The sequence below is a fragment of the Pan troglodytes genome, chromosome 4 (genome assembly GCF_028858775.2).
Source record: "Pan troglodytes isolate AG18354 chromosome 4, NHGRI_mPanTro3-v2.0_pri, whole genome shotgun sequence".
In the NCBI taxonomy this organism is placed as follows: Eukaryota; Metazoa; Chordata; class Mammalia; order Primates; family Hominidae; genus Pan; species Pan troglodytes.
The window spans coordinates 137,523,725-137,549,359 of NC_072402.2; the positions used below are offsets into that span (position 1 = coordinate 137,523,725).

The 25,635-nt window shown below is 52.1% G+C and overlaps 1 protein-coding gene across 4 annotated transcripts in view; it reads left to right on the forward strand.

Moving 5' to 3' along the window:
• The window catches only part of PSD2 (pleckstrin and Sec7 domain containing 2), a 122,947-nt gene that overhangs the window by 84,624 nt on the left and 12,688 nt on the right, over positions 1-25,635 (forward strand). For 2 of the 4 annotated variants that reach the window (XM_054685234.2, XM_063810739.1), the window contains exons 2-7: positions 3,295-3,715; positions 7,219-7,668; positions 8,080-8,274; positions 11,384-11,464; positions 15,799-15,911; positions 16,649-16,707. In XM_054685234.2, the coding sequence (XP_054541209.2) occupies positions 3,295-3,715; positions 7,219-7,668; positions 8,080-8,274; positions 11,384-11,464; positions 15,799-15,911; positions 16,649-16,707 (1,319 nt within the window). Of the gene's footprint in view, positions 1-3,294; positions 3,716-7,218; positions 7,669-8,079; positions 8,275-11,383; positions 11,465-15,798; positions 15,912-16,648; positions 16,710-25,635 lie in introns of all 4 variants that reach the window. The other 2 variants (XM_063810738.1, XM_054685237.2) reach the window with 2 other exon arrangements.

Sequence of the window (25,635 nt, forward strand, 5' to 3'; positions counted from 1 at the left end):
ATTCCAAGGGCTGAGGCTAGTGGGAGACCCTGCCTGGAGAGGGGCTTGGATCAGGCCAAGAGAGGCTGCGGGGGATCTTGGCCAATGCCAGCCTGTCATTTGCAGGCGTCTCCTTGGGATGGGTGCCCAGTGGCCCAGCTGCACCCGCTCCCCTGCTCTTGCCAGCAGGGCTGGAGGTGGGAAGGGCCACTGCTTTGGGCCAACTCTCTTGGTTGAGGGTTTGGGCCCTTGATCTCCTGGGAGAGTTTGGCAGGGGTCCTGGGAAACTGGAGGCTCATTCTGCGTCTCCAGCCCATCTAGCTGCAGAGGGAGGCTACTCCTGGGTTCTAGAGACAGCTACGCTGTGGGGCCTCAGGCAAAGCCTTTCTGGGTTCTGTGCCTCAGCCTTCCTCATTTGTCAAATATGGCGGTAGAAAGGGTGGAGCACAGCTGCCTTTCATCCTTAACCTTGCAGGGAGTTTGCCCTTCCTTGGACCTTAGCTCTCTCAGCTTTCATGACGTTTAGTTTCCCACTGGCCCTGGGGGAGAACAGAGGTGATGCTCCCACTCTGTAGATGGGCTCACAAAGGCAAGAGGGAGCAATGATGAGTCCCAGGACACATAGCAGTTCAGAGTGAGCATGTGGGGCATCGTTTTACACCTCTACCCTAAAGCCTCCCCTTTATGCAGCCCTTGCTTGGGCTCAGCAAGAGAGGGGGTTCTGGCTCAGCTACTTCTGGGCTCAGCTGGTCTGCAGCCCAGGCAGGGACTCTGGGCCCCCCGCCCAGAGTAGAACTCAATGCTGCCCCTTGTCTGCCCACCCCCAGAAACAAAGGATGTGGCCCAGTGCCTGGTGTTGGCAGGCTCCCGCTCCCAGCTAAAGGAGGACATAGCAGGGCAGGTAGGGCTGGAGCTAGCCTGAGGCAGCTGCTGGAACTTGGGGGTAGGGTGGAGGGGCTCCCAAGAGGTCCTCAATCTGTCCACAATTCTAGCTTTGGTGCTGGTGTAGGCTGAGCATCAAGTGAAGCTGCTGATACTCTTAAACCTCAGGTTTCATGAAGGCTTAGGCAGAGCCCTGACTCAAAATGGTGGGCTCAGCCTCTAGGTATGTGTAGGGGAGCTTGAGTCATCCTGGTGAAATCGGGTTGAAACCCCGTGCCCCAGAGCCAATGCTCATCCAGGCCCCTGGGCTAGGAAGCAGGTCAGAGGACTGGAACTCAGGCAGCAGGCCAAAAGCCCCCACTTCTTTTTCCTTTCTAAATGCCCCCCCTCCCCCCGCTCAGGAGTCTCAGTTGAAAAAGTGACTTCTTGTTTCTCCTCCTCTGAGTATACAACCAGAGGGAACCGATTGAAATAGCAACTACAGCAGCAGGGATTTAGGGCAGACCAGAAAGAATTCCTCACTCAGTGCTCAACCTCTAGAGGTCCCCGATGTCCTAGGATCAGGGCCCAGATATTTTAGAGCCTGGCTTTTGAGATGTTTAAGTCTGTGGGCTTTTTTTTTTAAAGTAAAAATCTCCCTTATGAAGTCATCAAAATTCTAGGAGGTGAGGGTCAGTGTAAACGGGCGGCGTCCCAGGTCTGCTGTTCTACCCTCCTCTTTTCCACTCCATGTTTGAAAACCCAGGTTAAATAATCTTAACTGGACTGTGGTGGTTGAGCTTCCCTCAAGGGCCCAGAATTCCTGAGAAGTGGACCCACCTCCCTCCCCAGGCTCTTGTTCTCTAAGTGGGACTTTTCTTCTGGAGCCTACCCCAGTGTGCCCACACTTGCCTCGTTATAAGAATCACAGAGGAGCATACCCCTTCCCTGTAGCTTCTGGTTCTGGAGGTCTGGGGTAGGGCCTGGTAATCTGCATTGTACCAAGTCCCTCAGGTGGTGTTTATGACCAGGCAAGTATAGGAAGTTTGAGCCTCACTTATATCCCTGTTGTTGCCCCTGCAGCTCATTCTGCTGTAGCCCAGAAGGCCGGCCAGTCCCTCTCCTGCAGCCTCTCTTGAACCCCCAGCATCCCTCTCCAGAGCAGAGTGGTAGCCAAGGCCCAACAAGGGGAGGAAGGAAGTGGCCCAGCCAGAACTGGGAGAAATGCCCAGATTCCTGTTTCTGTCCAGGGCATTTGGAGGGGCTGATCTGTGTCCCCACTAGCAGAGGCCACTTGGGGAGGCGGTTAGCCTAGCCTAGGTGGGGCCAGGGGCAGACAGGGGAGGAGGGGAGAGCCAGAACACAGCCTGTTACACATTACATCTGCCCTCTACATCTGGGATTAGGGTGGGCAGGAAGCCTCTGGGAAATGTGGGCTGGTCCCAACCCATTTGAAACAGTGGCGGTGAAGATGATGGGTAAATGGGTCTCCTCATTTTACAGAAGAGAAACAGACCCAGAGGGGAGTGGGGCTGGCCTGGGCAGGCCAGTGAGGAGGCCTGACCTGGACTCACACGAGGTCATGCAGGGAGTTGGGCAGAGCAGGGCCTGACTCCCCTTCCAGTGCTCTCCCCGGAGTGCCCCTTGGCGGCCTCCTCATGAGTCCCTCCTCACAGCTGGGTGAGCTCTGATGGGGGCCCGGGAGTGGAGGGGAACCCCAGGCCTCCTCCTTCCTCCCAGACAGCTGGGGCTCTGGGCGCTGTGTGTGGTGGAGGCAGCCCGGGCTCTCCGAGAGGCTCCCGGGTGGCGCCGCCCACCCAGCACCCTGGACAGCGCCCCACGCTGGGCTATCCCTGTCTGTCTCCAGGCTTCACTTTGGCTTCTGGGGTGGGCCCTGCTCCAATTAGGCTGCGTCTGTTGACTTCCTTGCCTCCTCTCTTAACTCCTCCTTGAAGATAGCCTCCCAGCCTAGTTCTCTCCATTAACCACAAAGGTAAGTTTCGCTCATCTTTGGCTCCTGGAGCCAGGGTAAGAACACGGGAAGAAGCTAGGGGACCGGCTGCTGTCAGCCTGTGGTTTGTCACCATCACTCACCAGCGGGAATGGGAGGGGGCCCTACTGGACCCTTCTCCACTTCCTCCCCACCTGGATCTTCCTCAGAGGGCTTTGGTGAACTCTGGCGGGCACAGCAGAGACACAAGAGGTAACAGGAAGGGCAGGGACTGGGGCATAGTGGGCTGGCCAGGGTCAAGGGTGAGGTGAGGTGGCTGCTTGGGCAGGCAGTGAGGGCAGCATGGCCCAAACCCACACTCCAGCTGGAAGGGCCCCGAGGAGATCATCTTGGCCATCTCCCACTCTCAGGCAGGCTGCTCTGCCACTGGTTCTGCTGGACTTTAGGTGCCCCCCAGCCCCAGTCCTGTCTGACCAGTTCTTCCTCTCTCCACCCACTGCCAGGTCTAGAGGAGTCCCAGGAGCAGCCAGGACAGGCGGAAGCAGTGGCTGCCATGGAGGAGGACAAGCTCTTATCTGCAGTGCCTGAGGAAGGCGATGCCACCCGTGACCCCGGTCCAGAGCCTGAAGAGGAGCCAGGGGTCCGGAATGGGATGGCCAGTGAGGGCCTGAACAGCAGCCTCTGCAGCCCAGGGCACGAGCGAAGGGGCACCCCAGCGGACACTGAGGAACCCACGAAGGACCCAGATGTGGCCTTCCATGGCCTCAGCCTTGGCCTCTCTCTCACCAATGGCCTAGCCCTGGGGCCAGACTTGAACATTCTGGAAGATTCAGCGGAGTCCAGGCCCTGGAGGGCTGGCGTGCTGGCAGAGGGGGACAATGCTTCCAGGAGCCTCTGCCCAGATGCTGAGGACCCTCAGCTGGGGTGAGTGGATGTTTTGGGATGGGAGCTCACCACATTTGGCTGTTCTGTTGTTGTGTGGCCTGGGCTTAGCCACTTAGTTTCTCCGGTTCTTGTTTTTCTCACACATAAAATGGGGATTTCATATCCCTCTTTTGTCCAGATTCTGGGTGTTTTGAAAGGACAGAGCCTTGACGGAGAATTCAAAGGCCAGCAGATTGGGGGGCTGAAAGTTGTGCCATCGTGAGCTGCTTCTATGTGGATTGCAGGGGGTGGGGGGTGCTGCCCTCCCTCCATCCCAGGCTGGGCATTCGATTTCCAAGTCCTTTTAAAATGCCCAATGTGAAAATTCATGTGGTTCATTTCTCTGCTTCCTGGAAATGAGACTCTCCCAAATCCTTCAACTGACTCCAGGAAAGCCGGCTTTAGGCTTTAATCCCTCCTAGCTACTCTCACGTGCAGTAATCGTCAGGAAGTTCTACCAGGGATCTCACTTCAGTCCTGCTTACTGGAGTTACAGCCCAATTTCTGTTGTCCTCAGTAGGCAATGGAGAGACCTGGAGTTTTGGGGGTGTGTTGGACAAGCAGGGCAGGGAAGGGACAGAGAAATGTCTAGAAGGCACCAGGGTGGACTGAGAAAAGAAAGCATTTAGAAGTCTTAGTGTGCATAGCTGCAGGCTCTGGCCTGAAAGGGCAGTGTACGGGTAGTGTGTGAGTGTGCGTGGGGGCATGAGTGTGTGCCTGCCCTGCATGTCGTGTGTACACACGGATGTGTGAACATGTTGGTATGCATGGGGTTGGTGGCTGTGGGCGGGGGGTGTTGGTGCCCCTGGCCTGGGCATTTGTGGCTGCACATTTGGGCACATGTTCGTGTTATGTAGGGATAAGTGTCTCTAAGTCTCCGTGGGCAGGAGTGTGAGTATGTGGGGTTACGTGTCTGTGGCACTGGGTGTGCCATGGCCCTAAGAGTGTTTCCATCCAGGCAGGGCCTAGGGCAGCCCCATAGCTGGCAGTGGGGCAGGGGCAGGGGACTGGGGCTTCTTAGAGCACACCGTATTGAGGTGACATCTTTACTTGGGATGGCGAGGCTGGGGGCAGTTGGAGGCTTGCAGATTGGACTGATGGTCTTCAAGCTCCCATCAGGGCCACCCCTCAGCCTTGCTCAGTTGCATGAGGGGGTGGGAGATGGGGGGTCCATTGGTGGCTCTGACCCTGGGCTGAGAGCTCCCCACAGGCAGGGCTCTGTCTTGTTTGGATGTCTCTAGTGCCCAGCACAGGCCTGGCAGAGGTGTCTTTACTGGGCTGACTTTGGGTATTTGCCCTGGTGGCCAGGGCAACGAACCTTCTTTCCTCTCCTTTCCTTCCAGAGGTCAGTAGAGGAAACTTCCACCCCAGCCCCTGCCAGGCATTCTGTGCCTTTTAGATTTCTGTCCCCCTCCCCACTTTGTTCCTTGGCAAGAGAGAGCCTAATGAGGCTGCAGTCTCAGGTCCTGCTGGGGCTAGAGTGGGAGTGCCTTCTCCAGGAAGCACACTGGGACAGAATCTTAGGCACTGGGGGGCCAAGGAGATGTTCGAGGGGAAGGGGCACTTCCCAGTCCTCCAAATACAACTCAGTCTCTGCTAGGCAGCAGGGGCTGGGGGAACGTAGGGTGGGGCCAGAGCCTCAGGGGAGGCTGATGCCGAGGGAGGGGAGTGCTTCTTTGCACATCATGGGCCTCAGCTGATCTGAAATGGGCCGGGCTCAGCCTGCTGTGTTCTTTCCTTGTGTCTCTTCCTGTTGCTGGCTCTATCTTCCATCTCTATCCTTGTCTGTCTAGCTCTTTTTTTTTTATTTGAGACGGAGTCTCACTCTGTTACCCAGGCTGGAGTGCTGTGGCACAATCTCAACTCACTGCAAGCTCCACCTCCCGGGTTCACGCTATTCTTCTGCCTCAGCCTCCCGAGTAGCTGGGACTACAGGTGCCCGCCACTACGCCCGGCTAATTTTTGTATTTTTAGTAGAGACGGGGTTTCATCATGTTAGCCAGGATGGTCTAGATCTCCTGACCTCGTGATCCACCTGTCTCGGCCTCCCAAAGTGCTCGGATTACAGCCGTGAGCCACCGTGCCTGGCTGTCTGTCTAGCTCTTTCTCTCACTTTCTGTCTCTGTTGTCCTCTCGTATCCCTTTCCTCTGTCTCTTTCTTGTCCCCTTCTAGTGGTCTTACTCTCTCAGTCTCTCTCTCCTTCCTTCCCTGTGTACCTGCTCATGTCCCTGGTGGATAAGAATCTTCCCAGGCTCCTCAGGTCATCTATGTGCGATGCTCTCTTCCAGGTGCTGGAGATGAACAAAACATACAAACCCCTTGCTCTCATGGAGCTTACGGTCTAGTGGGGAGACCGACGATAAATATTAAAACAATAAATACTTATATAGTATGTTGGAAGGAGATAAGTGCTTTGGGGAAGAAAAAGTAGGAAAAAAGGGGCTGGGGTGTTTGGAGGCAGGTCATGGTTTAGATCGGGAGGTCGGGGCAGTCCTCACTGAGAAGGGGATGTGGAAGGAGGGCTTTAGCTGGGGAAGAACACTTTGGGCAGAGGGAACAGCCAGTGCAAAGACCTCTTTTGGGGGACAGCACAGGGTCCTGCAAGGGCTTGGGAAGCGTGGTTGGGGCCATGGGGCTGACAAGCATATGTTCATTCACCCAGCACATCACTCAGCCAGATGTTCCAAGCACCTACTATGTGCGGGGTGCTCCCTGGCTTTGCAAAGTTTTTTGTTTTGGGGCTGGGGAACATACAGTAAACAGGGGAACAGACAGAATCTTACATGCCTGGAAGGTCTGAGGAGTAAATGAACAGATCCCGGAGCAGGAGGCCAGTGTGCTGTGGGCCTGCCTCCCCTGCTCTCTCTGAGGAGGTGGCAATGAGGCCAGACCTGACAGCTGAGGTGCGTTTGGCCGAGCTAAGAACCTCCCAGGTTGTGGGAAGAGCAAAATTATGACCCAGTGTGACACTGGTTGTGATAAGATGTTCACACTGCTTTGGGAGCCTGGAGGAAGCAGCCCTCTAAGCCGGGCTGGGGGACGAGGCCTTACATTCATTCATTTAGACACATATCTGATGCCCACTAGTTCTCCGTGGGCAGGAGTGTGAGTATGTGGGGTTAGGTGTCTGTGGCACTGGGTGTTCCATGGCCATAAGAGTGTTTCCATCCAGGCAGGGCCTAGGGCAGCCCCATAGCTGGCAGCGGGGCAGGGGCAGGGGACTGGGGCTTCTTAGAGCACACCATATTGAGGTGGCATCTTTACTTGAGATGGCGAGGCTGGGGGCCCCGGCCCCAGGTCTGCTCTTTTCCCTGCAGTATTCCCAGTACCCAGCCTGGTGTCTGGCACCTTGTGCTCAGTTAGTATTGGCTGAAGGGATAAGTGAATAGGATGGGGGAGTGGTGTGCCCCCAGGGGGCTCCCAGACACAGATGAGTGCAGTCACCAGCACCTGTATGGGGGACAGCTTGGCAGGATGGTGACTGGCTCCTTGCATCCCACAGGTTGGATGGTCCCGGGGAGCCAGATGTGCGGGATGGCTTCAGCGCCACGTTTGAGAAGATTCTGGAGTCAGAGCTGCTGCGGGGCACCCAGTACAGCAGCCTCGACTCCCTAGACGGGCTGAGCCTCACGGATGAGAGCGACAGCTGCGTCAGCTTCGAGGCCCCCCTCACACCCCTCATCCAGCAGCGGGCCCGTGACAGCCCTGAGCCAGGGGCTGGGTTGGGCACTGGGGACATGGCGTTTGAGGGGGACATGGGGGCAGCTGGTGGTGATGGGGAGCTGGGCAGCCCCCTGCGGCGCTCCATCTCCAGCAGCCGCTCTGAGAATGTCCTGAGCCGCCTGTCTCTCATGGCCATGCCCAATGGATTCCATGAAGATGGCCCTCAGGGCCCAGGGGGGGATGAGGATGATGATGAGGAGGACACGGACAAGTTGCTGAACTCAGCCAGGTGAGGCAGGGCCCAGGCTGGGAGAACCACCGAGCAGATGGGGAAACTGAGACCCAGAGGGGGCAAAGCAGGTTAGGGTGACTCAGTGTCCAGAGTCAGCATGCCCTCTTCAAGGTCACCTGGTCTACCCTCTGCATCCAGACTTCCCACCCTGTGTCCTGAGGTTTCATTCTGCTCTTCCAGGCCTTCTCAGCCCCGGTAGAAGTCGGGGGAGTCAGGGAACTATGCTGTGAGTTCACTTGAGAGGTTCTTCTGAAAGTCTGATTTCATTCCCTCCGGCTGCGGTGGAGCTTCTTTCCCTGTTCTGGCCCCTACATGGTTTGCAGTGGCCTGGGGAAACCTCCCAGCCTCCTCTGGGGCCTTTGACCCTGGGCCTCTGACGCTACTCTTCCACCCACCTTCCATCTGCAGTGACCCCAGCCTGAAGGACGGCCTGTCAGACTCAGACTCTGAGCTCAGCAGCTCGGAGGGGTTGGAGCCTGGTAGTGCAGACCCTCTGGCCAACGGGTGCCAGGGGGTCAGTGAAGCTGCTCATCGGCTGGCACGCCGTCTCTACCACCTCGAGGGCTTCCAGCGCTGTGATGTGGCCCGGCAGCTGGGCAAGAAGTGAGTGTGAGCTCCCCTGCCCCCAACCCTGGGCAAACCTCGTGTCTTCCTCAGCCTGAAGAGGGTGTGGGTGACCTTCTTCAGGGGTGCCAGGTGCTGCGGGGGCACTCCCAACAGTTCCCCAAGGACACCTCCTCCCGCCACTGTCCTCATTCCTGGCCTCGCCCTAAATCTGTTTCCTTTCTGGGCTGCTTGGGCGAAGCTGATGCTCTCGGGGAGGGGTGGTGGCGGGCAGCCCCTCAGGGCTGGGGGTGCGGGATGTGGGATGTGGTTATGGGGCCACGATGGATGTGAGGACAGAGAAGCCAGCAGGAGCTGGGCCCAGCTAATGGGGCCAGGGAGAAAGGAGAACCCGGGCCTCAGGGGACACCTCTGGGACCCAGAGCTCAGGAAAGGGCTCCTGGCCTTCATTAAGCCCTACTGTCTATTGGGACAAGCTGAAGGGGCTGAAGCCCCCAAAGCACACACCCTGGCCTTCAGACCGGGTGCAAAGGGAACTGGCTAGATGAGGGCCCCAAAGGGGACCAGGGGACAGGCGGGATTGCAGGGCCGAGGAAGTCTGCCGGCACATTCTGCTCACATCTGACCACCAGTGTGACCACCCACCACCTGCCCCTGGCCCTTTCATCCGGATTGCCTCCCAACGTCCGCATTAAGGCTCTGAGCTGTGCAGGAGCAGGCCTGGCCCTGCAGCACTGCTCACAGGGCTGGGAGACAGTCCAGACCCTTGTCCATGAGTGGGAGGTGACATGCAGGCTAGGCCTCAGGATGCCCTGAGGGCGGCTCAGGTCCTGGATCCTCCTCTTCTCTCACTTCTTCTCCCTCCCTCCACTTCTCCCTCCACCCTCCGCAGTCTCCACGCTGCTCCTGCACCAGGTCCCCGACAACCGCGCCAGCCCAGAAATCACAACTCAGATGCCCTCACCTGTTCTGCTGGGCTGGACCCCCAAACCTAACGCCATCCTTTCAGGAGCCTTCTTTGTGGCCTGCCCCTGCCCTCTCCCATCTTTTCAACCACTCCCTCCAGCAGCTAATTGTCCTCAAGTCTCTCCCATCTGAAAAACAAAAAGTGTTTCTCAACCCCACTTCCTCCTCTAGCCAAAATTCTTGGATTTTCTGCCCAGGGTGGCCTCTATCCCCTTTCTTTCTCCATACTCAGCCCCTCCACACTGGTTTCCTCTCCCCACACCAACTTCAGAAACCTCTTGTGCCAAGGTCATTGGTGGCCTTGTGTCTTTGAATCTGGTGGTTGCTCCCCAGGCCTCACCTTAGCCCCTTCAGCAGCTTCCACGAGACTGGCCATTTCTTTCTTTTTCTTTAATTAAACTTTTTATTATGAAAATTTCAGGCCGGGCACAGTGGCTCATGCCTGTAATCCCAGCACTTTGGGAGGCCGAGGCGGGCGGATCACCTGAGGTCAGGAGTTTGAGACCAGCCTGGCCAATATGGGGAAACCCTGTCTCTAACAAAAATACAAAAATTAGCTGGGCGCTGTGGCGGGTGCCTGTAATCCCAGCTACTCGGGAGGCTGAGGCAGGAGAATCGCTTGATCCTGGGAGGCGGAGGTTGCAGTGAGCTGAGACCGTGCCACTGCACTCCAGCCTGGGCAACAGAGCAACACTCCATATATTAAAAAAAAAAAAAAGAAAATTTCAAACAAACACGAAAGCAGAGGAAAAAAATATCAAACCTCTATATGCCCATTACTGAGTTTCAAAGTTACTATTTGCTTCATTCTCATTTCATCTATGACCCACAGCCTTTTTTTCATGTGCTGGAAGATTGTAACGCATATTTCAGACACTCTATCATTTGATTTATAAATACTTTAGTATGTATCTCCAACTGATAAGGATCTTTTTTTACATAATCATGATTCTATTATAATTTCTAACAAAATGAACAAAAAGTTCTTAATCTCTCCAACATTCAGTCTGTGTTTAATTTTCTCTGATTGTCTCAAAAATGTTGGTTTATTGAAATCAAGATTCAAACAGGGTCCACACATTGCACTTGGCCGATGGGTCTGTTAAGTCTCTTTTAACCAACAACAGTTCTGCAGTTTGGCGGTCCTCCTCCCTTCTTAAGTGCCGTGTATTTGTTGAAGAAACCAAGCCATTTGTCCTAAAGAATGTTCCACGGTTTGGATATGGTATCCTGATGGTGTTATTTAACATGTTTCTCTATTTCCCATGGGTCCTGCAAATGGGCAGCGAGCTCCAGGCTTAATTAGAATCAGGTGGAAATTTGTTCTAGTTTTTGACAAGAATTCCTCATGCCAGTCTTCTTGAAATACAGTCTTCGTTGGCCTGCAGGACAACACACCCCACCTCTGGCTGCTGCTTCTCAGCCTCCTTCGCTGGCTCGCTCCTGGGTTCCCACCCCGATTCGGGGCTCTGGGCCGGCCAGCCTGTCTGTGCCCTCTCCTGTTGCATGGGCTCAGCCCCACCCTGAGCTGTTACTGACCAGCTGTGAATTGATGACTCTCACACGGATGCCTCGTCCTGAAGTCTCACATCTCCCGCAGGGGACCACCTTCTTGGTCATGCCCCATGTCCATTCCATCTCCTTGTCTTGTGGATTCTGCCCCCTAAATTTCTCTTTTCCCCATCCCTTCTATCTCTATCTGGACAACTATGGCAGTCCCCCTGTGGGTCTCCACTCAGCAGGTAGCGCATTCCAAAATACAGACTGACCATCCCTGCTTTAACCTTTCTGAATCAAGTCCTGGTCCTTCCCCTGGTCCCGGCCTCATCACTTGCTGCCCCATTCTTGCTCTTTAGGTTCTGGCCACATGGCCCTGCTAGTAGCTTCTTGGACATGTCATGCAGTTTCCTCCCTGGGGACACTGCATCATCCCACCCCTACTCCCTTCGCCTGGTTAGCTCGTAATTCCCTGTGTTGACTGAGACATCACCTCCTCCAGAAAGCCTTCCTGACACCCCAAGACCAAGGTTGAATGTTATGGCCCAACTGGCCAGCAGCCTAGGGGTTGAGCAGGTCTAGGGGGTGGGTGGGTCCGGGTACCCTGGGCCCAAGTAATGCCTGTGATTCTGTCATCCTTGGGCTGGACCCTGCTTCTAACAGACATCCCATACTCTCCTGGCAGCAACGAGTTTAGCAGGCTGGTGGCCGGGGAGTACCTCAGTTTCTTCGACTTCTCGGGCTTGACTCTGGACCGAGCACTCAGGTCAGTGGGGCTGGGACAGGCAGTGCCCACAAGTGGTACAGGCTGCACTTCTGGATTCTCATGTCAGCTCTACCATAAACTTGCTGTACAACCTTGGGCAAGTCTTTTGACCCCTGGTGAGGCTTGGGGAAGGGGCCACAGGAGCAGCAGCGGCCCAACAGTTAGGCGAGTGCCCGCTTTGTAGTAGCTGTTAGGATGTGAGGGTGGAAATGTAATTGTGACTCTAGGAGAGGAAGGGAGGCTCAGGACTTGCCTGTATTGAGCACTTCCTGCCTGCCAGATGCTCTAGGTCTTTACTCACCTTGCTTACTGCATCCTCTGTACCCAGTAAGGTAGGCACTATCATTCCTATTTTTCACATGAAGAAACTATGGGCCAGAGGGATAAAGAGACTTCCCCACAGTCATCGAAGGAGGAGATGGTAAAATGGGATTTTATCTCAACTCTATTGGTGTTTGGACCTAGGGAGTAGACCTCAGGAGGGCCAATTGCAGGTTCCCAGGAGCAGGAGGGTAGAATGGATGGGTGCAGCCCTGTAGTATCTAGCAGGCTCTGGTGGCAGGGGCCAGCTGGGCAGATACTGGCCAGGTCCTAGGAGAGATGGATGCATCTCAGAGCTAAGGGGTAGGGTGACTCATGCACGTTAGACATTTTGACTGTGTTCCACGTGTCTCTTACACTTTAAAAAAATGTAATTTCTGGCCAGGCACAGTGGCTCATACCTGTAATCCCAGCACTTTGGGAGGCCGAGGCTGGAAGATTACCTGAGGCCAGGAGTTCCAGACCAGCCTGGGTAACATAGGGAGGCCCAGTCTCTACAAAAAAGTAGAAAAATTAGCCAGGTATGGTGGTGCAGGCCTGTAGTCCCAGTTCCTCAGGAGGCTTAGGTTGGAGGATCACCTGAGCCTGGGAGGTTGAGGCTACAGTAAGCCATGACTGCACCACTGCACTCCAGCCTGGGTGACAGAGTGAAACCCTATCTCAAAGAAACAAACAAACAAAAACCACATACAAAAAAAGTAATTTCCATTCTTTTTTCTCTGCTTCTGTTGGGATATTTTCGGTTGACCTGTTTTCACTTCACTTCACTTCACTTACCCTTTTCTGTTTCTAATATGTCATTAACCCATTTATGCCTGAGGTTGCAATTTTCTGAATTGCAAAATCAGACCTTGGCGATGACCTTGAGCAGTAGGATATAAATAACTCCCACATGCTTAGCGTTCCAATAATGGAACCATAGGCATAAATGGGTTTTGAACTCATTTATTGAGTTTTGAATTTATGTTATATTTTCCATTTCTAGAATTTCCATTTTATTAAAAAATTTTAAAAATAGATTCTAATTCTCTGGGTGAATTATCCATCTTTTCCATTATTTTCTCCACCTTTCCCTCTCTTTTTTTGAACATATTAGTTGTAAAGCCCTTGCTGCTAACTCCAGTATCTATCATCTGAATCATCTGTATCTGTTTCTATTGTCTCTTTTTTCTCTTGGTTTTCCATCATATATCCTGTCTCTTTGCATGCTTAATAACTTAAAAAAATTGGATGCTGTATACTTTGTATAGAATTATAGTGGTTCTAGATTATTCTGTGTTCCTCCAGAGAGGGTTTACGTTGTCCTTTGCTAGGCAGTTAGAAGGTTTGTGGGGATGCAGTGCTAATCCAATTAAGGTTGCACTGAAGTTTGGTATGGCTCAGGGTTTGCTCTGATAATAGGGTCCAGGCCCTTGGAGTTTTCTACTGGGAGCCTCATGTGTTCAGTTGGGCAAACCCCCTTGTTGGCTCAGAAGCCTAGTTTTGTCTTCTCAGTGCAGCAACACTGCCCCCTCTTCAACAAAATATCCCTCTACTTCTCAGAGGTTTTCTGCTTAGCCTTTTAGCCTCCTGCCTTTTACATCTTTTATATCTCTGAAATTCAGCAACTATCTCAAAGGGAAAAGTGGCCATGTGTTTACAGCCCCTGAAGTCTCCAGCCTCTTGAAGCCACCCAATGCCCTGCCTCTTGCCTGTGCCCATAATCAGCAATGCCCCCGGGGAAAAAGCAGCTGCAGAAGGTCAAACTACCTTCCCGCAGTTCTCTCCTCTCCAGAATCTTGGCCCTTTTTGTCTTTGTTGCCTCAGCAATTTTCCAATATCTTAAGAAAACCCATGGTTTCTATTGTTTTCAGTGGAAGTGTTGGTGTGCTGCAGGCTACTATATCCTGAGCTGAGTTGTAAAGATTGCGCTAGAATGAGGAAGATTGGTCTGGCAAGGTGTTCAGCGGGGTCAGCTCATGATCAGAGGTGTGGGTGCTAGACTGAGTGCCTTGTATGCCAGCCCAATGCTGAGGCTCAACTGTGCAGGCACTGGGGAGCCGCAGAAGGTACTGGCTGCAAAGCAACATTTTGGAAGCAAATACTGGCCCCAATGTACTGGTGGCCTTTGATCTAGAGGCATGTAGGCTTCTGAAGAGGGTCAGGTGGGAGAGAACAAGCATGAGGTTGGGCAGAGGGGAAAGGTCGGTGTGAGAGGCTCCACAGAGGGAAGAGTAAAAGGGCTGCTGGTGCCAAGATGTGGGGAGGGTGGACAGTGGTGAGGCTACCCCTAGGGACAGCCCAAGAGTTTGGTGGTGCCGGCACTGGGTTGCAGCTTGGGGCAGAGTGTCCAGGGAAGGGGAGTTTGGGCTGGGGAGTAGGAGTTGGGATGGATGGCTCATAGGTAAGACAGGCTACGGTTTGAATGGGGGAGGTTTTGAGAAAGTCCTGGAGGAATGTGAGAAGAGGGAAGGGCCAGGCTGGGGGACAGATGGGAGAAGAGAACGGGGAGCAAGAGAGACAGGGAGAGGAGGACAGCGAGCTGTCAGACAGGGCAGTGCTATTATGCAGCAGTTGGTTGCTTGGGATTGGATTTCGAGAGTACTCTGCAGTTTTGGATGCCTTGAGGCACCTCAGAGTGTAAGGACTGGCCAAGTCATGGCTTGCAGGTCCCAGGGTGCCTTAGGAGGTGGCATGAGAGAGGGTAAAGCAAAGTGGGCATTGCAGCATTCTGGGCCAAAACGAAATGAACTATAGCAAAAATTAGGAACAAACCATCTTCTGAACTCAAGACTGATGGAGACACCAACGGCCTCAGCCTGCAATCTCCCTTCCCAAGGGAATGACCTTTATATTGGGCCTTGAGGGAGATTCAGAGCTGCCCAGCAGAGGAAGGAAGGGTGTCCTGAAGGCCTGGCCTGCTCTGAGGCACTGAATAGTGAAATGCCTGTTCTGTCCAAGGTGTAGCAGGCGGGTATGAGGTTGGAGGCAGAGGAGGGTAGTCTGGGCAGTGAACATGGCCATGATATGAGGAGCCTTGGTGCTATTCTGAGGGTGCCAAGGAGCCAGAGGTTTTTGTTTTTTTTTTTCTTGAGATGGAATCTTCTTCTGTCGCCCAGGCTGGAGTGCAATGGTGCGACCTTGGCTCACCGCAACCTCTGCCTCCTGGGTTCAAGTGATTCTCCTGCCTCAACCTCCTGAGTAGCTTGGATTACAGGCATGCGCCACCACACCTGGCTAATTTTTGTATTTTTAGTAGAGATGGGGTTTCACCATGTTGGCCAGGCTGGTCTTGAACTCCTGACCTTGGGTGATCTGCCCAACTCAGCCTCCCATAATGCTGGGATTATAGGCGTGAGCCACCGCGCCTGGCCCAGTGATAGATTTTAAGCAGTGGTAAGTCCTGCCTATGTGTGTATTTAGAAAGACAACTTGGTGTCAGCAGGGAGGAGGATTGGGTGCAGGGGTGGCCCCGTTGTCCTGGGCACATGATGAAGGTGGTGGCAGCAGAGGAGGATTAAGGTTGAGGTTGAAGAACAAACCATCAGGATTTGGTGGCAACTCAAACTGGGGGTGGGGGAGGAGTTGGGGGGCCAGAGTTGGGCCTGGGGCTCAGCTGGTGGCACATGAAAGAGAGGGGATGACTGAGGAGGAGCATTCTGAAGGGCAGGCATGGACAGGGTCCGGCTGTAGGGGAAGGAGCAAGGAGTGGGCATCCACCCTGAAGAAGAGCAGGTGCTGAGGTGCTCTTCTGTCTTTGTTCTTCACCATCTGTCCTCTGCCTAATTTCAGAAGGTCCCTGGAGGGCAATGAGGACTGAAACTCTAAAGCTTACCAGGTCCCCTGGCCTCAGCACTCCAGAGTGGCCATCCTGGGGGCCAGGGCCTCCTGGGCGTGGAGAGAGCATCCAGACCCAGAGAGTGGGGCACTGGAGCCCTGGCCCCCTAGAGTGGGTGTGTGCTGTGTGTGGGGGGGGTGGTCTTACCCTGGGTGAGGACTCAGACTGCCCTCAGCAGCTTTGAATTGCCTTCCAGAACATTCTTGAAGGCCTTCCCGCTGATGGGGGAGACACAAGAGCGTGAGCGGGTCCTCACACACTTCTCCCGCCGGTACTGCCAGTGCAACCCTGATGACAGCACTTCGGAAGGTATGGCCCCTTGCCCACTCTGCCTGACCCTCCCCACCCACTCAGCCAGGCCCTGGTCCCCTCCCATCCTGGTCCACCTGGCACTTCGGTCCTGTTGCCAGGCCCAGATGGTTTGTCCTCTCTGGCATGCAGTAGGTGCTCAATGAATGCTAATTGAATAAGCTATGGCACACGGTCTGCCTGCTGAGCAAGGCGCAGTCTTGCCTGTTCTCCTCCCCACTGCCTGGAAGTCCCTCCAGCCTCGGGATTCAGCTCTGGGGCTCTCCCTTCTCTGGGGTCCCTGTCATGGTGCTGGTTGTTGGTGTGGTGGCTGTCCCGGTGTGGTGGGGGTCTAGGTCGGGGTCCTCTTAGGGACAGGACTTGCCCAATAGATGGGCCTAAGTCCCAGGAACTAGGGGACAAGGCCCATTATTGGGAGAGACACAAGTCAATGCAGGGGCAGGGCTGGGAGCTCAGAGCTATTTCTGGGTCTGAGGTTCAAGGTGAGTTTGGCCACAGGAGGCAGGAGTCCGGGCCAGAGTGGGTCCAGGGTGGTCAGGCTCCTGGGGCAGGCAAGTGACTTGGGTCCTGCAGTTGGGACAGACCTGGAGCGTCACACAGGCCCTGGCCCCTGAGGTGAGTTTGGCAGGCAGCCGGCCTCCCTCTGTGTCCAAGGTCTCCTGACGGGTTCCGTCAGGAGACAGGGAGTGGGAAGAGGTTGGATCCTCGCACTGAGAGTGCCACCATCTCTGACTCAGATGGGATCCACACGCTCACCTGTGCCCTGATGCTGCTCAACACGGACCTGCACGGCCACGTGAGTTGGGGAGGTGACGGGGGGTGTCACATGTCCTCTCAGGGACCCACCTTGTGTTGATCCCGGCCCCTTCCTGAGATCTCTTACTCAGTGGCCGGGCTTCTTTTTGAAGCGCTGGGGGTTGGGCAGCTTGGCTTCTAGATTTGGCCCCGCCCTAGTTTCATCCACCTGTGATCCACCTGAGTCCCCACCCCCAAGTATGCCAGTGAGAGCAGCTGGGCCACGGGAGTTTAAGATGAGCCACAAATGTGTGCCTCTCGTCCATGCTAAGAGATCATGTGCCCTTTGTGCCCCTGTCCCGCAAGTCTGAATGCAGCTGCATTGAAATACCGTGCTCGGGGCAGCCCCTCCCAAATCCCCGGCCCCTACCAGGCCAAGCAGTGAAGTGACTGGTGTGGGACACCCAGGCTGTGAGGCTGTGTCTGGTCCAGGCCCCAGGCTGTCTCAGCACTTCTCATGGCTCAATAACTCCTTCTTCTTTCCTCTATCTGCTCCGGGACCCCTCTCTGGGCTCTCTTGCCCTCGCAGGTGGTAAGTGTAGCTAGTGGTGTGCATGCCCTGTGTGCCGAGGCCCCCATCACCATGTTGCCCTTCTGTGTCCCCCATCACCATCTGGCTCCACCCAATCTCTGCCCCATCATTGCTCACCCATGGTGGTTGGAGCCCCCTGCTAGGTAGGGAATATCTCAGTGACTCATGGGGACAACAGGCCAGCAAGTTAACCAGGAAATCCAGGGGATATGGGGGTGAAAGAAAGAGCTGGGATAGACCAAACTTCAGATTCTACTCTTGCCTCCACGTGGTAGCTGTGTGATCCTGGGCAAGCACTGGCCCTCTCTGGGCCTCAGGTTCCACATCTGTGAGGTGGGAATAATGATCTCCCTGCGGTGTCATGGGCAGGACTGAGAGAGGTAATATACATGGCACCAAGGGGCAGGGTCTGGCACCTAGTAAGGATTTCATTATGAAGAATATTGTTACGTAAAAAGAACAATAGTATTCCTCATTACTGTGAAAATCGAACCAAGGGCAAGCTGGAAGACCCAGCCTGCAGGCCCCTGTAGGGCAAGATTGTGAAGGCCCAGTCTGCTGGCAGCCTGGGCTCATGGGTGCACTGGGGCACCTGGCCTGGGGAGGGCTAGAGCCTCAGTGCCTGCGTCAGGAAGAGCAAATATGCGACAGCTTTTGCCAAGTCCACCTGGGTATGCAACCTGAGTGTGGAACAAGAGAGAAGACGCATTCCATATGAATGTCACTCACCGCCAAAGCCCATGAGCCTGCTGCTGTTCCCCTAGACTGTGCCCTCTGTTTATTGACAGACAGCAGGTGTTGCTGGCCTGCTTTGAAAGGAGCACTCAACAGGCCCCTCACTCCCTGTCCCCACCCCTGGCTGGGCCTCCCTATGGCTAAGAACTGCTAAGGAGGGCGGCAGCCACTGTGTAGTGAACCCTGGGCCAAGAGCACCCCGCAGCTTGGTGGGCCTTAGCTGGCATGGTCTCACATTGATGCCACAGCTGAAGAGAAATGTCAGCACTTCATAGATTAGAAGTGGGTTGGGATGAGTGTTCATGTTTGCAGCAGACAGACACTGAGGCTTTCGTCTCTCTCTTGTTTTTTGTTTTTTTGTTTTTTTTTTGAGACGGAGTCTCACTCTGTCACCTAGGCTGGAGTGCAGTGGCGAGATCTCGGTTCACCACAAGCCTTGCCTCCCAGGTTCATGCCATTCTCCTGCCTCAGCCTCCCGAGTAGCTGGGACTACAGGCACCTGCCACCACGCCCGGCTAATTTTTTGTATTTTTAGTAGAGATGTCTCTCTCTTTACGTGGTACTGCTCAGAGATTAGGAGCGCAGGCTCTGAGGCTGTGTTCTCTGTTGCTCCACACGAAGGATGTGTGGCCTGAGACAAGTTATTTACTTCACTGTGCCTCAGTTTCCCCATGATAAAGTGCCAGTGTGTAAAGAATGTGAAGTAAAGCTCGTACCCAAGGCCTGGCAGTTGCAGTTACTGGGAGCTCTTCAGAGCACCTGATGCTTTGCACTTTTCCCCTTGCCTCCTCCCCTCCCCCATCACTCATCAAGCAGGGACTGAGGCCTGGTGGGTTGTGGGGATCTCGGGAACAGGGGCCCTGCTAGTGCCCACAAAAAGAGCTCTGGTCAGAGCGGGAGGCAGTAAGGGGCTATCGGGCTATAGGCATGCTCCTGAGATGGGTGCAGTCTGGTTGAGGAACTGGGGAGGATTTGTGTAGAAGAGGTGCTGGGACCCTTGAGGTTGGAGGCTCAACAACAACCCTGCTTTTGTGTTCCATGAACAAGACAAGAAAGGGAGCCCCACCAGTTACAAGAGGTGGACAACACAGAAGTGAACAAGCGATTACAAGTTGTGCAGCTCCATGAAGGGCACACACAGGAAGGTGTGATGGGTCCGGTCTAAGGGTCAGGGAAAGCCTGCAAGGCTTGGGCAGAGACCTGGATCAGCGGGAGCCGGCCATGGAAAGATCTAGGACCACGCATTTCAGGCAATGGGGCCAGCAGGGCTGGTTTTCACCTTGTGGCTGTTGGGAATAGCGCTGCTGTGAACATTCGTGCACAAGTTTTCGTTTGAACACCTGTTTTCAGTTATTTGGGGTTCCTACCTTGGAGTGGACTTGCTGGTTCATATATCTGGTTGTTCTGTGTTTAATTTTTTGAGGAGCTGCAGAACTGTTTCCATAGTGGTGTTTGTTTACATCCAGGTGGGAGATGATGGTAGCATGGGTAGAAGGGACTGACAAGGGAGACCTTTCAGGACTGAGTCTAACAGGACTTGCTGATGGGGTTGGTCAGTGAAAGAGAGGAGCAAGGGTGGCTTTGGCATGTGGCTAGCTGGGGGTGCCATTTCCTGAGAGGGGGAAGAAACTTCTGTGTGGGGGTGGTGGTGAGTGGGAGAGGGGGACTTGAGTCCCGATTTTGACCTGTGTTTCTGATGCCTCTAGACATCAGTGCGGGGAGGCCAAGGAGGCAGTAACATGGATTAGTCTGGGCCCGGCGCAGACACTTGGGCTGAAGACAGAGATGGGGTGGGGTGGAATTCAAAGCTATGGGACTGGCTGATTGCCATGTCCCTGCAGAGAGAACACACTGATGGCCAAGTCCTGGGGCTCAGCGTTATGTAGAGGCCAGGCAGAGGAGTAGGAGAGACTGCAAAGCATCCAGGGATGTCGGAGGAAACTCATGAGTGTGTGGCATCTCTGAAGCCCAGACAAGACAGCATTTCGAGGAGAAGGGAGTGAGTGGCCAACTGTATAAAAGGCTGCCATGAGGTCAAGTAAAGTGATGGCGCAAGAGTGACCACTGGGGTTGGAGTGGTCATGGGTGGGATGGTCAAGGTCATTGGAGACCTTTATAAGAGCACCTTAGGTGGAGTGGAGAGGACAGATGCCAGGTTGAAGTGGGTGAGATGAGCTCAAGAGGCGAGGGTGTGGTGGCCATAGACAGCTCTTAAGATGTTTGGCCTTGCCTGGGGGCCTGACAGGAGCCAGCGGTCAAGTCTGATGTTAAAACAGCCCAACCTTGTGCATGTGCCACCAGGATCAACCCAACAGACAAGATGCTGCCACTGCAGGAGAGAGAAGGGACAGTAGAAGCTTCCCTTGAGATGAGAAGCAGAGCACAGGTGGGAAGTGGCCTTTAGTGTGAGTGGGGAATGTTGACCCATCTCCCATGTTCATAAGAAAGTGAGGCAGAAAGTGGAGGTGCTGCAGTGGGCTTGGTAGCTCTGGCAATGAGAAGATGAGGGGCTTCTGATGGCTTCTACTTCTACCACGAAGATGAGATGAGGTCCTGAGCTGAGAGCGAAGATGGGAAGGGGACTGACCAGTCAGGATGGGTTTAGTTAAGGTCACAAAAAACGTAACACCCACTAGCTTTAAAAATGACAGCTACTTACTGTTTGAAAAGTGTAGAGTCAGGCAGGTTCCAGGGTGGATTTGAATCAGCCTTACCTCCAGTTAAGAGGTGATCTAATTTCTTGTCATTTTCTTCTGACAGTGATGTCAGCCTCATCCCAAGCCTGGCTTCCCCTACATGGGCCCGATAGATGCAGCAATTCCAGGCCTCACAGCCACACTTCACTGCTTGCTGGAGAGAGCTGGTACCCGAAGTGTCTTCTTAGGAGCTGGAGTCAGGAAGGCTTCTACCACAGAAGCTCCCAGAAAGTGGCTTTCAAATACCGTTGGCCCCAGACGGGTCATATGCCATTTTCTGAACTGGTCTCTTTGGCCCAGAGAATACCATGGGACAGTTGGAAAAAGCCTGGGTTACCCGAATCAATCTCTGTGGCAAGAGGAATGAGGTGATCCAGGGCCTAGCCCTGGGCTAGAGGTGGGGTCATTCTTCCCCACCCACACCTCATTGCTGATACATAATGGGAAAAGGGTTTTGGAGAGAGAGAGCCACAGTGTCTACTACAGGGACTTTGAGGCTTAAGGGAAAGGAAAAGCCATGCCATGTTCATGGAGGATGAGAGCAAACACAGGAACTGTGGCAGTCAGGAGTCTCCATGCCCATGTGGCTGTGGTTATAGACATAAAATCGGACCAATTAGCACAGCTGTGTGTCCTGCAAGTGTATTTGGTTGGACTTGGATACAGGTACAGTATAGGAAATCAGTTGGGTTTAGTCAGTGCTGGGCTTTTTCTAGGCACATATGACAGAAGCACAAAGGGGCAAGAGAGATGTCTGCAGGGAAGTGGTTACTGATGGGGCCTGGGATCTAAACTGGATAAAAAAGAAAGAGAGGACCTTTGAATCTTGTATTAGTCCATTTTCACACGCTATAAAGAACTTCCCTGAGACTGGGTAATTTGTAAAGGAAAGAGGCTTCATTGACTCACAGTTCCACATGGCTGGGGAGGCCTCAGGAAACTTACAATCATGGCGGAAGGGGAAGCAGGCATCTTCTTCACGAGGTGGCAGGAGAGAGAAGAATGTAGGAGGAACTTCCAAACACTTATAAAACCATCAGATCTCCTGAGAACTCATTCACTATCATGAGAACAGCGTGGGGGAACCACCCCCATGATCCAATCACCTTCCTCCCTTGACATGTGGGGATTACAATTCGAGATGAGATTTGGGTGGGGACACAGGGCGAAACTGTATCAGATCTCAACAGAGGATCAAAGGGTTGTTGGAGTGAGGGTTCTAAAGAATGGGGGAGGTGGAAGAGCAGGAGATGGGGGTCAGGAGTTGTATTTGAAATGGAGGTTTTGGAGATGATGCCAATGCTGGTGATGATGGGTGATGACGGGTCAGCAAATGAGCCTGGGATGCACTGAGTGGGGGATGTCAGGGAATGGTGATTCGCAAGCTCCAGCCATGAGAAAATGGCAGTGTGGGTTAGAATTGGAGACGGAGACCAGGAGAGAAATTCCAGAGGTATTTTTGTTGCACAGCCTATGGCACTGGTCAATGGACTGAAGGCTGGGGTAAGGGAGGGAGAACCACCAGGGTTGAGGCAAACAGAGAAGGAGGGGTGGGTGGGAGAAGTCATTCCAGGAGAGCTCAAGCTGAAACAAAGATTAATTGTTTTTCAGGAACAGCTTAATTTCTCTCCAACCTTGTGTTGCCTGAAGGGTGGCAACAGCGGGAGTTTCTGGCGAAGCTCATTGGGGCTGGATGGTGGAGGGCTGGAGGGACAGGCCAGGGGTTTGGATGCTATCCTGAGGTCTGCAGAGGTCTGCCCATTCTCAGATGGTGACAGAGCCTCACACAATAACCTTAAGGGAATACCAAGTATAATTAAGGTTTAGCCTAGATTTGCAAATAGTGGCAAGGGTTTTTCTGCCATAGGACCTTTGATCAGCCCCTCCCCTCCTCCCGAAGGATGACGTCTGCTTGGCCCGCCTCATCCTGCTTCTGAAATGACCCTTAAAGACAGGCTAGCATTGTTCTGATCTCAGGGCTGTGCATGGAAATCAGACTTGTGGGAAAAGGCCTGGCTCCTGTGGGGCAAAGGCAGTGACACAGTTTTACTATGTGGATGATGGCCTGGGCATCACCCTGTACCCGTCTAGCCTCTACTCTGGGCAAGGAGATGAGTTTGAGGAGATGGTCACCCTGGCCCTAACATGCCAGGGTCCAGGCCTTGGGATGGGGCAGTGGTTGGACCCGCTGTGACTTTCCTCTGCTCGGAGACAGAGGCTGTGGGAAGAAGTCCAAGGGCTCAGGAAAGACTGGGAGGCCCTGTAGATCCAAATGGGTTGGGAGGGAGGGTAGGAACTGGGAATTCAGAGGCCCCAAATCGTGGACCTCCCTTGGGCTTTGGGATGATCTGGGTGCATGTCTTTTTGCCTGGTTGTCATTATAAGTATTATATTTTAAAGCAGATAACTTACCCAGTATAATTTCACTTCTTCGCATGAGTCTTGCTTTTTCGCCCTGAGAAAGATCAATTCTAGTGAATGTTTCATGTAGACTTGAAAAGAATATATTCTGTGTGTTGGTTACAATGTTCTATATGTGCCAGTAAGGTGCCTATATGTGTTGTAAAAATCATGTATATTCTTAGTGATTTATTTTCTTGTTATGAAACTTACCATTTTAACTATTTTAAAGCTTACAATTTAGTGGCACTAAGTACATTCACAATGGTGTGCAATCGTTGCCACTGTCTAGTTTCTGAACATCTTCATCACAACAAAAGGAAACCCCATACCCATCAGCAGTCATACCCCATTTCCTCCTCCACCTGGCCCCTGGCTAATGCTATTTTGCTTTCTGTCTCTGTGAATTTGTCTACCGTAGATATTTCATGTGAGTGGGATCACACAATATGTGGCCTGTTGTGACTGGCGTCTTTCATTTAGCATGTTTTCAAGGTTCATTCATGTTGTCGCATGTATTAGTAGTTCATTTTTTATGGCTGAATAATATTCCATTGTATGGATATGCCACATTTTATTTATCTGTTCATCTCTTGATGGATATTTGGGTCGTTTCCATCTTTTGGTGATTGTGAATAGCGCTGCTATGAACATTCGTGTACAAGTTTTTGTCTGAATATCTGTTTTCATATTTTGGGGGTATATACCTAGGATTGACTTGCTGGGTCATAGGATAATTCTACATTTAACTTTTTGAGGAAGTGCCCAACTGTTTTCCATAGTGGCTGAACCATTTTACATTTCCACCACCAACATGCAAGGGTGTTCTAATTTCTTTACATCCTCACCAACCCTTTTCTTTTTTTTGAAAAAAAAAAAAAAAAAGATAGCCATCCTAGTGTAGTGTGATCTGGTATGTGTGATCTGTAATGTGAAGTGGTATCTCATTGTGGTTTGGATTTGTGTTTCTCTAATGATTAGTGATGTTGAGCATTTTTTTCATGTACTTTTTGGCCATTTGTATATTTTCTTTGGAGAAATGTCTATTCAGGTCCTTCATTCATTTTAAAATTAGGTTGTTTGTCTTTTGTTGTTGTATTCTTAGAGTTCCTTATATATCCTTGATACTAGACCCTTAGTAGATACTTGATTTACAAATTTTTTTTCTCACTCTGTGGGTTGTTTTTCATCTCTTGATAGTGTTCTTTTTTTTTTTTTTTTTTTTTCCTTTTGAGAGAGCGTCTCTCTGTTGCCCAGGCTGGAGTGTAGTGGTGTGATCCTGGCTCACTGCAGCCTCAACCGCCTGGGCTCAAGCAATCCTCTCACCTCAGCCTCCTGAGTAGCTGGAACCACAAGCATGTGCCACCATGCCCAGCTAATTTTCTTCCTTCCCTCTCTTTCTTTCTTTCTTTCTTTTCTTTCCTTCTTTCTTTCTTTCTTTCTCTTTCTTTCTTTTCTTTTTTTTTTTTTTAGAGACAACGTCTCCCTATGTTGCCCAGACTGGCTTCAAACTCCTGTGCTCAAGTGATCCTCCCACCTTGGCTTCCCAAAGTGCTGGATTACAGGTGTGAGCCACCACACCTGGACTTGCTTTTTTTTTATTATTATTATTGATTCAATCTCTTTACTTGTTATAGGTCTATTCAGATTTTCTATTTCTTCTTGAGCCAGTTTTAGTAGCTTGTGTATTTCTAAGAATTTGTCCATTTCATCTGGGTTATCTAATTTTTTGGCATAGAATTCTTGCCAACTTTTTGTCTGCTTGTTCTTCCTGTTACTAAGAGAGCAGTGTTAAAATCTCCAGCCAAGATTGTGAATATGTCTTCTTTTGGTTTTGTCAATTTTTGTCTTGTATGTTTTGAAACTATGTTACTAGATGTATACAGATTTAGGATGATTATGTCTTCTGGCAGATTGACCCTTTTATCACTATGAACATGTCCGTCTTTATGTCTAGTAATGCTTCTTGCCTTCGAATCTATTTTGTCAGACGTCAGTGTAGCTATACTGGAGTTCTTTTGTTAGTGTTTATGTGGTATATCTTTTTCTGACTTTTTCTTTCAAAGATTTCTGTTCTTTTATATTTAAGGCATATATCTTGTATCATATACTTAAAAATAAAATTTGGTAATAATGTTAATTTGAACATTTAATGAATTATGATATATTTGAGTTTAAGTATATCAAGTGACTGTTTTCTCTTTGACTCCTCTGTTCTGTTTCTTTTTTTTTCTTCTTTTGCCTACTTTTGGATTAAGTATGTTTTAGAATTCAATTTCCCTGCTCTGTTAGCTTGTTAGTTGTGCATTCTTTCGGAATTCCTTCTATGGTTGGCAATTTGCATTCTTGACTTATAAAGTACTTGTACCACTTCCTGGGCAATGAAATACCTTGAAACACTTTAGTTCCATTTACTGCTCTCTTAACTTACATACTCCTGTTATCATGCTTTTAACTATTATATCTCTCTATATTTTATTCCCTGGGAAACTTTATTGTTGCTCTACATAGTCGATTTCCATTTAGAGTTACCAATTCTTTTTGTTATTTCATTCATTTCTGCTTC